A 17088-nucleotide genomic window follows, 5' to 3' on the forward strand; every position below is an offset into this window, starting at 1 on the left:
TAAAATTTTCTGCGTTCTCTACCCAGTGCCCTGTGGATTTTGTGGTTTCCACTCTAGCGAAGGGTGACAGGAGCTACTCCCAGCCCTGTGTGAGCTCCAGTGATTGCTCTCGCTGTTCGTATTGGATGGTTGCTTCCCCAGACCTGGGTAATTTCCTCATACGTTCAGCTGATCAATACTCAGCTGAAGATATGGGGGGTATTCTCTGCAGATTTCTGAAGTTTCCTCCCTTTGCAAGTCTCTCCTCTTTGGTACTCTGCCCCCTGAACTCTAGTCACCTTGGCTTTTCTGGACTTCCAGCACGGTCTCCTCCACCAAGGGAGACCTCCAGGTTCCACCTGGTTCCCCTCCTGGCGTCACTTCCTGGAAAGTCTTCAGGCTGTATCCTGGGGCAGTCATAGGGTTCAGCTCTTTTGCTTGTCATCACTGAGCAATCACTGCCCCTCATTGTCCGACGTCCAATGTCTTAAAAACCATTGTGTAATATATTCTGTCTGTTCTTTTTAGCTGTTTTAGGTAGGATGGCAAATCCAGTCCCTGTTGCTCCGTCTTGGCTGGAAGCAGAAGTTAATGGCACTTGAAAAAAAAAGTAGTTCCACAGTGTCAATAAGAAAGGGCAAAGAAAAAGCTTTACAGCGAGAACAATAATCACAAAAAAGAATGTGGGTGGAAGAGGTTAGATTTCAAACCTCCCTTTAGATTCTAACCTTAGAATGTTATAGCTCCACTTTTTTGAAAGGAACCTAAAAGATAAGTGCTACAACGAGGACCTAGGTATTTTCACTTGTAACGTCTTCTATGAACCAGTCATATCTACCGTATTATCCTGAAGATGGACCACTAGTTTCAGTATGTTTTAGAACTCGAAGACCAGTGTTCTGGCTTTAGCCCCAGTGGTGGATTTCAGACCATTTCAACTGTGCTTTTCTGACCTTCATCTCAACTATTAAAGCACAGGCTCTCACATGAGGGAATATTATCTAAAACTAATCAAAACGATTCGGTCTAGAAGACAGTCAGTGTTAAGGGTAATGTAACCGTATAGCGTACTCTATTTTTTAACTTTTTGTTTATTTTTAATTTTTTTGGCCATGCCATGCAGTGTGGGGGATCTTAGTTCCCTGACCAGGGATTGAACCCAGGCCACAGCAGTGAAAGCGCCAAGTCCTAACAACTGGACCGCCGGGGAATTCTGTGGATTTGATTGATTGATTGATTGATTGATTGATTGGCTGCACTGTGTGGCTTGTGGGAACGTCCCTACCCTGACCAGGGATTGAACCCGGGCCACAGCAGTGAAAGCCCTGAATCCTAACCACTAGGCCACCAGGGAACTCCCTCGTAGAGTACTTTAAATAGAAATGTTTTTGTACTAATGGAAATTAATAGAAAAAAATGAAGATAAGAATAGCTTTTCTTTTATTCCTTTTGCTGAAAGGTTTTAAAACCATTGTATCAAATAAAAACTTGTTAAAGCTACCTTTTTAGATACTTTTTATTAGGTCAGTTTATGAACCGAGTCCATCTTATGGAGAAGTGTACAACAAATGTAACGAGCGAATATTGCATAGTCTCCACGTAAAATAAAAATTTGGACTATGGTTTTAGATCTTTATCAAGTTCCACCCTTAGGCTTGGCATTCTGTCTGCTCTCCCCTTCCCCACCTCCGTAACTTTAATCTTTCCTTTTATGGTAAGAATTTGGTGATCCTGCATGACTTGCTAGGGGCTTTATTACAAAGCTTCAGTTTTTTTCCTTCTCCCTCTCCTCCCCTCCTCCCCTCTCCCTTCCCCTCTACCCCTTTCCCCTCCCTCTCATCCCAGCTGTCCCAGAGACTGGATATGCCATTTCTGCCTCAGCACTCCTGGGCTTCTGAGCTTCAGAGCAAAGGCCAAGTTTTAGGGCAGATCACTTCACACACTGTTGGGAGTTTCTCTTCTGCTCAATTGCAGCATCTCTTGTTTGCTTTAAAACTGTAAAGTGGGTGGGGGAAAGGTATTAACGACTTTACAGTTCCTAGGTCTTTTAGTATCTAACAGAAACAAGAAACAGAATTACATCTGCAAAAGTAGGGGTGTGTGTGCATGCACGTGTGTGTCTGCGTGTGTGTGTGTGTATGTGTGGGAGTGCGTGTATAGTGTTAAAAGTAAATATTCAGGGCTTCCCTGGTGGCGCAGTGGCTGAGAGTCCGCCTGCCGATGCAGGGGACACGGGTTCGTGCCCCGGTCCGGGAAGATCCCACGTGCCGCGGAGCGCCTAGGCCCGTGAGCCATGGCCGCTGAGCCTGCGCGTCCGGAGGCTGTGCTCCGCAACGGAAGAGGCCACAGCAGTGAGAGGCCCGCGTACCGCCAAAAAAAAAAAAAAAAAAAAAAAATTCAAGTATTAAATATTAAAGTGTTAGTTGTTAAATAAGCATTCTAAGGATTTCAGAGAATCTCAGGGCTCCGTGGGAAGTCTTTGCTGGCTTGGTAACTATGGTTTAGGCAAAATGAAATGAGAGCATGTTTCAAGATAAAGTAATTAACACACTTCCTAAATAGGCAACTAGAGAATTTCAAGGCTGTTCTTTCTGTAAGTGATTGTTCGTATTCTTCCTCTTTTGCCTCATCCGTTATGCATTCATTGAAACCCAGTAGCTCACCTGAAATCCTGTTCTTCCTCCTTCACCTGTGTTTTGTTCTAGGTTTGACTAGTCCTCATATTACATTTCCAGCCAGCTTTTTGCCCAGCTTGTGATGGGGGCGCGGTGGGGACAGTTTAATTGCCCTCTTGTCTGTGTCCCTGTATTTCCTGGGGAGTTATTTGTTGGCCAGTCTCTCCTCTGCCAGACGGAAGGTCGCAGTGTTGATTGCCGGTCTGGTCCAGAGGACGCTTGGTAACGTTGCATTGAACCGAATGGAAAGTTTGTTAGCTTTAAACTGTGTCACCTAAATGCTGCTGAGTCACATACTGCTTCTTAGGGTGATTCTTATGTGTTTTTTTCTGGTCTCCAGCACCCCTGTTTTACAACCCAAGACTCATAAAATATCTTGATACATTTCCTTCCAGATTCAAGAGGCTCTGCTGAAGTTCCTTTAATCAGTAGGCAATGCCAGCATTTTTATAGCAGTTAAGGGCTGTTGTAGAATTCTCTCACAATCAAGTATAGGAACATTTGCTCAGCGTCATTTGAGATGGGTTTACTGATGGATGGGGTCAGTTCTTGTAATTATCTATGAAGTGATGGGTCTCAGAGCGAGAGCTCAAGTGACGGGTCCAGCCCAGGGATGTGCAAGTCTCAGAGTTCCTGACTGACCCAGATGATCAAAGAAGAAGCCAGTCTCAGAAGTGAAATAAAGCTGGAGCCCTTCAGCCAGGAGGGGTGTACAGGGCTGCAGATCTGACAGTAGGGCTGAAATCCAGACCTTAAAATGACAGAGGATATGTTGTTTCTCTATGCTACCTGTTTCCATTTTTCTTTTGCTAGTGGACACTATAGTGGTTCGGACTATGACAACAAAATATAACTTTTCTGCAAACAGTGTATAATATGGAAAGCCAGGGGATTTCCCTGGTGGCGCAGTGGATAAAACTGCGCTCCCAATGCAGGGGGCCTGGGTTCCATCCCTGGTCAGGGAACTAAATCCCACATGCATGCCACAACTAAGAGTTTCCATGCCACAACTAAGGAGCCCTGGAGCCATAACTTAAGGAGCCCTGGAGCTGCAACTAAGACCTGGCTCAACCAAATAAATTAAATAAATAAATAAATAAATATTTAAAAAAAAATATGGAAAGCCAGGTTTTACATAGGTGTCTACCTACAGGATATTGAGTGAAAGGTTGTTAGTCCTTATTGCTTATGTGATTGGTTCCTAAAATACTAGAACCTTATAATAAGATTTCTAAATAGCATTTGTCTAGTGTTTTGGAAAGGTAAAATGATGCAAAATTTGTATGTATATTTTACTTAGTACCACACAAGTCCCACTGGAATTAAAGCTTGTCATTTGGATGGACCACAGGAGACAGTGTAAAGGCTAGCCCTTGGCTTGCCGCTTTCACTGCGCGACTTCAGATTAGGTGGATGAGAAACCTAAGTTCTTCAACCTCATCTCTGAAACGGGGACAGCACCCAGATGGAGGAAGCTGTATGGGTTGGAGATAAGACACTGCAAGACATAGGGTCTGACACATAGTGGGTGGGGAATAAGGGTAGCTATTATTGTTTTGGTGCTATCCTTATTGTTTTAAATAGTTAGGGAAAAGAGAGACCATCTCAACATAAAGGGGACAGATTCTAAGTTAACCTTTTAAAATGAATAGGCCCCCTTTGAGCTCCTGGAAGATTATTACTCAGGTAATAGCAGTACCTTCATATCACCAGAAGATTTAGAGGCAAGAGCCTGTTTTTATCTCCAGGTAATGAGATGATCATATGAATGGAGGAAAAAGTATACTTTCCTTGCCTTTTAAATAGAGTAAAACAGACAAGTTACCTGAAGATCTTTTTGTGCCGCTTTTTACTGTAAAACGGTAATTAAACTTGAAAGTCATCACCGCAGATAGCTACACGGAGACCTAGGGAAGAGGCAGAGCTCAAGGTCATCTTTTTACCTGTGGAACGAGGGGGGATGTAGGACCTACCTGGGTCCATGACATCACTTGAAACTCAGAAAGAAGCCGGCATTTGGCTAGGTTCTCACAAGAGGCAAGTCAGGATGGAGCCGTTGGTGTCATGCTCGGTCCATCCTTTGGCCACTAATCAGGCGCTGTCATGGGAGAGGGCTTTTATGAAACAATTCTTCACCTTAAGCTTAATGTCACGTTTCCTCAACTTGACCTGAGGTGCTGCAGACCAGGAATGGTACCTTTTAGTCTAGCCTTGACCTGTCTCGTGGGGCAAGCACTGCACATACTCACAGAATTTGTTCAGTAACTGTTGTTAATGTTGATTTTACTGATGGTCTATGATACACAATATTAACAACAGTCAGCTATGGAAATACTAAACTACCATTTGTGTTGAGCACCTATCTGCCACCATCCTATTAGATGTTTCATAAACGTTAACGTTTATCTTCACAAGAACTTCAGAAGACCGGTTATGGTATTATTCCTGGAGTGGTCAAGTTGTTTGCCAAGGTTACATAGCTCCTAAGTGCCAGACCCAGGAATGGAATGCTGCCCGATTTGAACCCCAGGTCAGTGTCCTGTCTAAAGCCCCAGGACCCAGACCATCCAGTGTAGGTGACACTGATTACTGGCCTTTCCAAGAGCCAGTTTACTGAACCACATTTGGACCTTGACAGAATGCCGGGAGGTTGGAAATTGTAGCCCCAGGAAGGTCTGCTGCTGGTAGAGCATCTTCTAGAGAAGTTGGCCAGCTGAGACATCTACATTAAGGTCCTCGCACCACTGTGGGTCTGGTTCTATCTCAGATTAAATCCTGTCTACCCCCTTGCCCATAGCATGATCACCATCTGAGAGATGGTTACCCAATACCGAGATAAAGGGACACCCTACCTGCTGTGTGTAAATAGATCCCCGTGCCTTCCTGAGTAAATGAGAAGGTACCCCAGCCCCAGCCAGTGGTTCTAGCTCAAAACTCAACAAGTGAAAATATAGACTATTATCCTTTTTCAAACCTTCCCTAACATCACAAAGTGCAGTGGTGCTTGAAAGAATGAGAATACTTTGAAAAAGGTTAAAGCCGCTCTCATGTTAACACTGTTTTAATGACCGCCATAGATAAATTTTAGAGGCACTGAAATGAAAATTACTTTGAAATAAATAACCTGTGAAGGTTTTATTTGGGCTGGATTCCCAATCTAGTGAGGTTTTCTTTGATAGAATTCAGATAAACTCTCCCATTCTGTGCTCCAGACTCCTATGCAATGTACAGAGGTCGGAAACGGTTCGCGTTGGTTAAACCAAGCTTTGGGTTTTGTTTTTCATTATGCTAATCAGTTTGGCCCCAGCTGAATTGGAATGTAAAGTCATTTGAACAACACTGGCCTTTTCTGTGCACCAGAAGGCTGAGAACCTCAGGCAGCTCCCACTGCTGCCAAGAAGCCTCCAGTCTGTCCTCCAGAGTCAGTTACCTGCAGGAGCAGAAGTCAGTTCCCGACAGGTTATAGCAGCGGTGCTGGCAGGATTTGATAAGCACTAGGTTTATGGCCTGGGGGGAATTTCAGCCCATCTCACAAATGGAGGGTCTCTTAAGCAGATCAGACATTGCAGTTTTTAATCGCTTGTATTTGAAGGCAGATATTCAGGTGGTTAGGGTTTTGGTTTGGGGATTTTGAAGGGTTATTTTGGGTAAAATATTAAAATTAGACTTTTTCCTATGCAGACTTGGCAGTCTAATTAAAATAGAGCCTGATTTATGCAGTTTATTAAAGCCATCTATAGTGCAAACTGAGGCCACAGGGATGCTGTTTCGCATCATAAATTTTGGTAACGTGGAGCAGGCCTGCCTTGTCTTACTTGGTAGGTTATAGGATAGTGATTAGAAAATGCAACGTTGGATGATAGAGGCCAACTTATTGACCTCCAGGACTGCTGGCCACCACTGTCCATGGGCTCAGGTCCCAGTGATGGGTGTAGCACCCTCTTCAAAGCAGCTGTCTAGGCAGACAACCCAAAAAGATCAGAGGAATACAAGACTCTATATGCCAGATCCTTTTATGACTTAGAAAGCATTTTGTTAACAAAACGCTAATTTCTAATTAATTTTTCAGTGCTCTTTTGCACTACAGTGTTCAGACAGCACATAGAAGTCTTGACGGAAAAATGTTAAACTTGAATTTGCTTTGGTCATCCGTATCAGTAATAATAATGACAATAGCTTACAGCTTACATTTTGAGAACACTTCCTATATGCAAAAACAGATCCCAAGTGCTCTCTCTATATTAACTCATTTACTATTACGACAACCCTCTGAGGTAGATAACTTCTGTTGCTCCCCAAATGGAGAAACTGAGGCACGTCGTGATTCAATAATTTGCCCTATGTCACGTAGCTAGTAGGTAGTAGGGCTGCAGTTTGAACCCAGGAAGCTTGACGTCAGAGTTCATGCTTTTAATGACTGAAGTACATGCTGGTCCTGCAAGTACTCTCCCACACTAACTTAGCTCTAGAACCATCCCTCATCCCCCCACCACCTGCTTCCTGAGGCCGGAGACCTTCCCAGTTAGGTCTGCAATGGCCCAGGCTTGCACGTGACTGAAGGTTTTCGTCAGCTCTGTAGTTGCTCCCAGAGGGAAGACAGATATAAAATACTATCTTATCCTCCCCACTTCTCCCTTCCAATCAGCTTGACATTATGAAGTGGGACTTTCCCGCTTTCCCATCCAGGTCAAAGGACAAATGGAGAAATTTAACAGAACTACTGTCCATTCACAAGAAGTTATCTAGAACTTAAAGGATGGTCTCTTTCTAATGAGCAACCAGTATTCAGTTTTCATTGAAATATTTCCTTGCTGAGATCTCATGGTATAAAAGCAACCAACTTCAGGGCTTCCCTGGTGGCGCAGTGGTTGAGAGTCTGCCTGCCGTTGCAGGGGACACGGGTTCGTGCCCCAGTCCGGGAAGATCCCACATGCCATGGAGAGGGTAGGCCTGTGAGCCATGGCCGCTGAGCCTGTGCGTCCGGAGCCTGTGCTCCGCAACGGGAGAGGCCACAACAGTGAGAGGCCCGTGTACCACCAAAAAAAAAAAAAAAAAAAAGCAACCAACTTCAACAAGCAAATATAATAACCTCTCATTGACAAAGCCTTTATCTCACTTGAAGAAGACTTTAAGACTTTATCTCACTTGAACTCTCAGAAAGCTGTTTTATTTATGTTAACATTCAACAAAACTTCTTTTTTTGAGAGAATTCTATGTATTTTAACACAGTATAGATTCATGTAACTACCACCACCATCAGGACAGAACATTTCCATCATCCCCCCAAAACTCCCCTGTGCTCTATCCCTACCCTAACCCTTGGCAACCACTGATCTATACTCCTTCACTATGGTTTTGTCTTTTAGAGAATATCAGATAAATGGAATCATGCAATGTGTAACCTTCTGAGACTGGCTGTCTTCATTCAGCATAATGCCCTTGACATCCATCCAAATCGTTGGCATGTATCGGTAGTTTGTTCCTTTTTATTGCTGAGTGGTATTTTATTTGTTTGTTCCTTTTTATTGCTGAGTGGTATTCCACTATGTTGCATATACCACAGTGTATACACGTTTGAGTAGCTTCCAGTTTTTACCAAGTGTGAATTGAGCCACTGTACATCACTGTACATCAGTAAACACTGATGTACAGGCTTTGTATGAATGCGAATGTGCATTTCTCTAGACTAAGTGCTTAGGATTGCTAGAGCGCATGGCAATTGTATGTTTATCTTTACAAGAAACTGCAAAAGTGTTTTCCAGAGTGACCATACCATTTTATGTGCCCACCAGCAACGTAGGAGAGTTTCATTTGCTCCGTATCCTTATTGCATTTTGTTTTGTTAATATTTTGTGTTTTAACCATTCTGATAGGTATGCAGCAGTATCTCATTGCGGTTTTAATTTGCATTTCCCTAATGGCTAGTGACAGTGACATCTTTTCATGTGTCTGTCATCTGTATATCCTCTTTGGCGAAGTGTCTGCTTGAGACTTTTGCCTATTTTTTTCTTTTCTCTCTTTTTTAATCAGGTTATTTCTTTTCTCATTGTTGGGTTTTTAAAGTTCTTTATGCGTCTCAATCCACAGGAGGAGACAGAGAAAAAGGTTACCCCCAGGTTGCTGGCTGAAAAAGTGTGAATTCTATATTATTAGTGTAAAGGATGGAGTACGCAGTTCTAGGAAGGGGAGGAGTGCAAGAAGAGGATTGTTTGTAAGTTCTTACCTCACAGTTTGATTTCTTTAAAGAAATATGTCTTGATACTTTTTTTTTTTTTTTTTTTTTGTGATACGCGGGCCTCTCACTGTTGTGGCCTCTCCCGTTGCGGAGCACAGGCTCTGTATGTGTGGGCTCAGCAGCCGTGGCTCACGGGCCCAGCCGCTCCGCGGCATGTGGGATCTTCCCAGACTGGGGCACGAACCCGCGTCCCCTGCATTGGCAGGCGGACTCTCAACCACTGCACCACCAGGGAAGCCCGATACATTTTTTTAAACAGCTATATAATGTCTCTTCATAAAAGGGTAACAATTTTAGATATGTGTGACTGCTTAATAAGTTCTCTGCGTTATCAGATATTTAATACGTTATTCTCCCTCAGAAGTGCCATTGACACTTGACTTGACATTGACTTAAAAAACATTTCTATGTATGAAACAATTATATTACTTAGAAAGTTGGCAGAGCTCGAATTTCAGGGCAAGACAGAATTATATCCAGTAAGTAGAAGTTACAAGATGGTAGATTTCAATTTCAAAGGCCATGATTATCTGAATATTCCTTATGCTTTCATGTTCCCATGTTTTGTTTAAATTGTTTCCTTTGCCTGGAATGCAAAGGATTCTTCTTTTTTTGGTTGTTTGTTTTGTTTTGTTTTGCTTTTTTGTTTTCACTTTGCAATTTATTTACGATATTGTCCATATTGCTATTTGTGGATCTGTCTTACACTTCATTTAAAATTAATTTCAAACTGCACGAGTAGTACACACACACATATATATAAAATCTTCCTAAAACATTGTAATATTACAGGCAAGTCTAAGTTTCTCTTTGACCACCACCTATAATCCCATACTTGCTGCATTCTCCAGAGATGACAATTTGTGCATATCCTTCTAGAACGTTTTCTATACATTTACATACATATAAATGAATATTGTAGAATACATATATTATTTTGTCTTTTTGAAACATGATTCTTTTTCTCAACAAGATATCTTAGAAATTTATCCATGTTAGTACATGTGCTTCCATCTTGCTCTTTTATTTATTTATTTATTTTAACATCTTTATTGGAGTATAGTTGCTTTACAATGTTGTATTAGTTTCTGCTGTATAACGAAGTGAATCAGCTCTATGTATACATATATCCCCATATCCCCTCCCTCTTGCGTCTCCCTCCCACCCTCCCTACCCCACCCCTCTGTGTGGTCGCAAAGCACCGAGCTGATCTCCCTGTGCTATGTGGCTGCTTCCCACTAGCTATTTTACATTTGGTAGTGTATATATGTCCATGCCACTCTCTCACTTCATCCCAGCTTACCCTTCCCCCTCTCCGTGTCCTCAAGTCCATTCTCTATGTCTGCGTCTTTATTCCTCTCCTGCCCCTAGGTTCATCAGAACCAATTTCTTTTTTTTTTTTAGAATCCACATACATGTGTTAGCATACGGTATTTGTTTTTCTCTTTCTGACTTACTTCACTCTGTATGACAGACTCTAGGTCCATCCACCTTACTACAAATAACTCAATTTCATTTCTTTTAATGGCTGAGTATTATTCCATTGTATATATGTGCCACGTCTTCCTTATCCATTCATCTGTCTATGGACGCTTAGGTTGCTTCCATGTCCTGGCTATTGTAAATAGTGCTGCAGTGAACATTGTGGTACATGACTCTTTTTGAATTATGGTTTTCTCAGGGTATATGCCCAGTAGTGGGATTGCTGGGTCATATGGTAGTTCTATTTTTAGTTTTTTAAGGCACCTGCATACTGTTCTGTATAGTGGCTGTATCAATTTACATTCCCACCAAGAGTGCAAGAGGGTTCTCTTTTCTCCACACCCTCTCCAGCATTTATTGTTTGTAGATTTTTTGACGATGGCCATTCTGACTAGTGTGAGGTGATACCTCATTGTAGTTTTGATTTGCATTTCTCTAATGATTAGTGATGTTGAGCATCCTTTCATGTGTTTGTGGGCAATCTGTATATCTTCTTTGGAGAAATGTCTACTTAGGTCTTCCACCCATTTTTGGATTGGGTTGTTTGTATTTTTGATATTGAGCTGCATGAGCTGCTTGTATATTTTGGAGATTAATCCTTTGTCAGTTGCTCTGTTTGCAAATATTTCCTCCCATTCTGAGGGTTGTCTTTTCGTCTTGTTTATGGTTTCCTTTGCTGTGCAAAAGCATTTCATTAGGTCCCATTTGTTTATTTTTGTTTTTATTTCCATTTCTCTAGGAGGTGGTCCAAAAGGACAAAGGAGTCTTCTTGCTTTTCCACCTTGTAAATGTTTTTATCTTTCATGGCCAACCCCCTACTTTCTTCTGTTTTTCCAAATACCATTAATATTTCTTCTCTGTGTTCATTTATCACTCTGTATATTTCTCAATTATATAACTTATCACATTGTTTTAGGGATTTGGGGACATTTGTCTTCTCCACCACAGAGAGAGCTTCTAAAGGACGGTGAATCAGTCATCTTTCCATCCCCAGAAACTAATTTGATGTATGTTTCATAAAAGATAGCCATTTACACATTTATTCATTCATTTACCAAATATTTATTGAGTTCTTACTCTGTGTTACATATTGGAAACATAGAGCAGTGAACCAGCAAAAAAGATCCCTGCTTTCATGGAGCTTACACTTTATTGATGTTTTAGAGAACCAGCCTTTGAGTTCATTGATTTTCTTCATTGCTTGTTCATGTTTTATTCCATTGATTTCTGCTCTTTACTCTTTCCCTTTCTTTTGCTTGATTTGGGTTTAATTTGCTCTTCTTTTTCTAGTTACTTAATGTGATAGCTGAGAATCATTGATTTGCGAATACTCTCCTTTTCTAATAGAGATTTTAAAGCTATTAATTTTCCTCAAAGACCTGCTTTACCTGCAACTCATACATTTTGATATGTTATATTTTCATTATCATTCAACTTAAAATTTTTTCTATTTTCTCCTGTGATGTCTTCTTTTACCTAATGATTATATAGACGTGTGTTGTTTAATTTCCAAAATTTGGGGGTGTTTCCTTGTTCTCTTATTGTTTTTGATTTCTAATTTATTGTCACTGTGGTCAGAGAACATACTCTTTCAATCTTTAGGTTTATTCAGGTCTGTTTCATGGCCCAGAATATGACGTGTCTTGGTAAATGTACCATGTACACTGCTATCATTGGCTGTAGTTTCTTATACATATCAATTTAGTCAAAGTGGTTTATAATGTTATTCAGATCATCTGTCTTTACTGATTTTTTAAATTAGTTGTTCCGTCAGTTGCTGAGAAAGGGGTGTTAAAATCTTGAGGAATAACTGTGGAATTGTCTATTTCTCACTTTAATTCTGTCAATTTTTGTTTCATGTATTTTACTTACTAATTTTTTTAATTCAATTTTTAAATTTTATATTGGAGTATAGTTGATTTACAGTGTTGTGTTAGTTTCAGGTATACAGCAAAGTGATTCATTTATACATACACATATATCCATTCTTTTTTCAGATTCTTTTTAATAGTCAGTTATTATAGAATATTGAGTAGAGTCCCCTGTGCTATACAGTAGGTCCTTGCTGATTATCTGTTTTATTCATTATGCATAGTAGTTTGTATATGTTAATCCCAATCTCCTAATTTATCCCCCTCCCGATTTCCCCTTTGGTAACCATAAGTTTATTTTCGAAGTCTGTGAGTCTGTTTGTTTTGTAAATAAGTTCATTTGTATCACTATTTTTAGATTCCACATGTAAGTGATATATGATATTTATCTGACTTACTTCACTTAGTATGATAAACTCTAGGTCCATCTATGTTGCTGCAAATGGAGTTTCATGTATTTTAAAGCTCTGTTATTGGGCATATTTTTCATTGCCTTTCTGATAAGTTAATACTTTTTTCATTACGAAATGTCCTTCTTTATAGCTGGTAATACATTTTATTTGACATCTATTTTATCTGATATTAATATTGCTACTCCAGCCTTCTTATGCTTACTATTTGCATGCTATATCTTTTTCTCCGTTCATTTACTTTAAGTCTATCTGTGTCTTTGCATTTAAAGTGTGTGTCTTGGGCTTCCCTGGTGGTGCAGTTGTCGAGAGTCCGCCTGCCGATGCAGGGGACACGGGTTCGTGCCCTGGTCCGGGGAGATCCCATATGCCACAGAGCGGCCGGGCCCATGAGCCATGGCCGCTGAGCCTGCGCGTCCGGAGCCTGTGCTCCACAACGGGAGAGGCCACAACAGTGAGAGGCCCGTGTACCGCAAAAAAATAAATAAATAAAAAATAAAAAAATATAAAGTGTGTGTCTTGTGGTCAGCATATAGTTGAGTCTTGCTTCCCCCCCCCCGAAATTCTCAAAGGAAGAAGAAAAAGGAAAATGCAAAAAGAAAAAAAGGCTTGAGCTCCTTCAAATATTTATCATTTCCAGTGTTCTTCATTCTTTTCTGAGGGTCTGAGTTTCCATTTTATGTAATTTCCCTTTACTCTGAAGAACTTCCTTTAACTTCTTGTAATGCAGATCTACTGGCAATAAATTCTTTCAGTTTTCATTTATCTGAAAATGCCTTAATTTGCCTTCATTCTTGGAGGATATTTTTGCAGGATATAGAATTCTGGATTGAGTTTTTTTTCATCCAGTACTTTAAAGATGTTGCTTCACTCTCTTCTAGGCTCCATGGTTTATGACAACCAGCTATTAATCAGATTATTGTTCCCTGTATAGTTATATATGTTGTTTTTCTCTTGCTGCTTTCAAGATGCGTACTTTATCTTTGGTTTTCAACAGTATGATTATGATAGACCTTGAGGTGGTCTTTTTTGTGTTTATTTTGCTTGCTTTTTGCTTAGCATTTTGTAATTTTACATTTCTTTCCTTTATTGAACTTGGGATGTTTGAGGCCATTATTTTTCAGATATTTTTTTCTGTCCTGCTCTTTCTCTTTTTATATTCCAATTAAATGTATGTTGGACTGTTTGAGATAGTCCTAACAAGTCCCCAGGGCTCTGTTACTTTTCCCTCTGTGTTCTTCACCTCGGATACTTCCGACTGATCTGTCTTCAGTTTTGTTTGGTTTTTCATGTCATGTCTGTTAATTCCATTTAGTGAGTTTTTTATTGTCATACATTATATTTTTCAGCTCTTGAATTTCCATTAAGTTCATTTTTCATTTCTGTCTTTCTGCCGATACTTCCCACTTCTCTCTGAAATTTTCATTCATTGAAAAAAATACTGATTTTACATATAGAGGGTAGTCTTGATAGCCATTTTAAATTCCTTATCTGTTAGTTCCAATGTTTGTTCATTTTGGAGTTGGACTCAATTTATTTTCTTTTCTCTTGAGAATGTGTTCCATTTCTTGATTCTTAGTATGTTACTAATTTTGGATTATATCCTGGACATTATGAATGTTAAGTTATGGAGATTCTGTATTCTAGTATTTTTTCTCTGACAAGTATTGTTTGTTTCAGTGGGTACTTTAATTGGGCTTGAACTGCAAGCTCTGCTTTGAGTCTATTCCATGCATGTGTGATTCACAGGTCAGTCAGAGATATAAAGAGGTAGAGTTTGGGGATCCCCTCTCTAGTTTTTTTTTTCCTTCTGGGATTTCCCCACTCTTGTTAGTGTTCATGGTTTTCAGACTTCACTTTTTTATTTTTTAAGGACAAAAAGGCAACAGGGTTTTCTGAGTGTGTCCTCACCCCCATTGTATACAACATTTAGCCCTGGGCTCAAAGCCGGGAAAAAGGGAGTTTACTTGTATAGTTCCCCATCTCCCTTCTACCAAGTGAGTGCAAACTCCCACCAGAGTCTATATGCTTGTGTCCACGCTCCAGTACTTCTGCTGTTATTTGTATAATTTCCAGGCTTAACAATTACTTTCTGCAGCGGGTGCTGTCCAATAGGGGTTTCTCATACCCGGAAGCAGAAGAGACTCCATGATGCTTACATGTTAATTGGGAGACATAGACAGGAAGCAAACAAGCAAGATGATTCTAGGTCATAGTGATGCTATGAAAGAAAGAAATAAGGTAGACATGACTGAAAGGAACAACTTAAAGGAAGGTTATTAGCAAGGTTCTCTGAGAAACTTCCATTTGAGTTGAGACCGAAAGAACAGAACTTGGTCATGAAAAAAATCTGGTTGAGAAATGCTTCTGGCAAAGGCAACAGCAGATACCAAATCCCTAAAGTAGGAGAGAAGGGGCAGTGTGGCTGGAGCATGGGAAGAGGGGGCAGAAGGATGTAAAATGAGGTTGGAGAGGTAAGGAAGATCATGAAGGGCCCTGGTAGACCTTGGTAAGGACCTGGGAGTTAGTGCCTCTAGATAAGAAACTATGATCACTCTAGCTGTAAGGGTGTGCTTACCAAACAGATTTGACCACTCCTATTGCTTTGTCCTTAAGAGTCTTGACTGGAAGATAGTATGGCCCTGTGATTATCTGCACGACCTGTCAGCATCACTGGAACAAAAACTAGGAGACCATGCAGTCAATTTCTGCCATGTGTGGGAAGTTGTAGTACATGTATTCTAATATCCACTCTAGTTCTGAGGTTCTCTGGTATCACAGAAAAGAAAATGGCCTGAATCTACAAACATATCATGACAATTAAAACCACAGTTTAAAAAAAACATGAAAAGCACAAACCTAGAGAATGAAAAGATGGTAGCAGAATGAAGCAGTGCAGTTCTTCATAATTTTAAAAGATTTCACACAGGGACTTCCCTAGTGGCGCAGTGGTTAAGAATCCGCCTGCCAATGCAGGGACACAGGTTCGAGCCCTGATCCAGGAAGATCCCACATGCCCTGGAGCAACTAAGCCCGTGCGCCACAACTACTGAGTCTGCACTCTAGAGCCCGCGAGCCACAACTACTGAGCCCACGTGCCACGACTACCGAAGCCTGCGCGCCTAGAGCCCATGTTCCAAAACAAGAGAAGCCACCGCAATGAGAAGCCCGCGCACAGCAATGAAGAGCAGCCCCCGCTCGCCGCAACTAGAGCAAGCCTGCGCACGGCAATGAAGACCCAACGCAGCCAAAATAGAAATAAATAAATAAATATTTTAAAAAAAGAAAAAAAAAGATTTCGCATGAGTTCTGCCTACAAGCCGTGGTCTCCAGCTTTTAAATGTTGTTGTGTTACATAATAGCAACGTGTTGGTGTGTGTTTCTTAGTCTGGTTTCTCTGGGGAGCAGCTGAGACTCATTTGCCCCTTTCCCTCGGTCTAGATGACAGCGCTTCTGCCGCCAGTAGCATGGAGGTGACAGACCGCATCGCCTCCCTGGAGCAGAAAGTCCAGATGCAGGAAGACGACATCCAGCTGCTCAAGTCGGCTCTGGCCGATGTGGTTCGGCGGCTGAACATCACCGAGGAGCAGCAGGCCGTGCTCAACAGGAAAGGACCTACCAAAGGTGGGCATTCGAGACTCACGGGAATGGCGCTCGTGGCGCATTTTGTTTTCTTTCATTCTGAGTATCCTTGTTTGTTAATTTGATTGAAGTATAGTTGATTTAGTGTTGTGTTAGTTTCAGGTGTACAGCAAAGCGATTCAGTTGTACAGACCTGTATATCTATTTCTTTCAGATTCTCTCCCCTTATAGGTTATTATAAAATATTGAATATAGTTCCCTGTGCTATACAGTAGGTCCTTGTTGGTTATCTATTTTATATACAGTAGTGAGTCTATGTTAATTCCAACCTCCTAATTTATCCCTCCCCCGCCTTTCCCCTTAGGTAACCATAAGTTTGTTTTCTATGTCTGTGGGTCTATTTCTATTTTGTAAATAAGTTCATTTGTATCATTTTTTTTTTAGATTCCACATAGCAGTGATATCATATGATATTCATCCTTGTTTGGCTTACTTCACTTAGTATGATAATCTCTAGGTCCATCCATATTGCTGAAAATGGTATTATTTCATTCCTTTTTTATGACTGAGTAGTATTCCATTTATATATGTACCACATCTTCTTTATCCACTCCTCTGTTGATGGACAGTTAGGTTGCTTGCACGTCTTGGCTATTGTAGTGCTGCAGTGAACATAGGGGTGCACGTATCTTTTTGAATTAAGGTTTTCTCTGGATATATGCCCAGGAGGGGAATTGATGGATCATATGGTAGCTCATTGCAGATTCTTGCTCCAGCAAATATGTTGCTCTCTTAATATTGACAGAGAACCCAAGCTTAGAAAAACAGTGAAGCAGCCTTAGGATTGTTGAAAT

The 17088-nt window shown here is 40.9% G+C and overlaps 1 protein-coding gene across 3 annotated transcripts in view; it reads left to right on the forward strand.

The window, feature by feature from the left end:
- The window catches only part of EML1 (EMAP like 1), a 143879-nt gene that overhangs the window by 43284 nt on the left and 83507 nt on the right, over positions 1–17088 (forward strand). For 2 of the 3 annotated variants that reach the window (XM_004262390.3, XM_033420148.2), the window contains exon 2: positions 16094–16276. The exons of the other annotated variant lie outside the window; for it this stretch is intronic. In XM_004262390.3, the coding sequence (XP_004262438.2) occupies positions 16094–16276 (183 nt within the window). The remainder of the gene's footprint in view (positions 1–16093; positions 16277–17088) is intronic. 3 annotated transcript variants of the gene reach the window in all.

The sequence above is a fragment of the Orcinus orca genome, chromosome 2 (assembly GCF_937001465.1).
Source record: "Orcinus orca chromosome 2, mOrcOrc1.1, whole genome shotgun sequence".
Lineage (NCBI taxonomy): Eukaryota > Metazoa > Chordata > Mammalia > Artiodactyla > Delphinidae > Orcinus > Orcinus orca.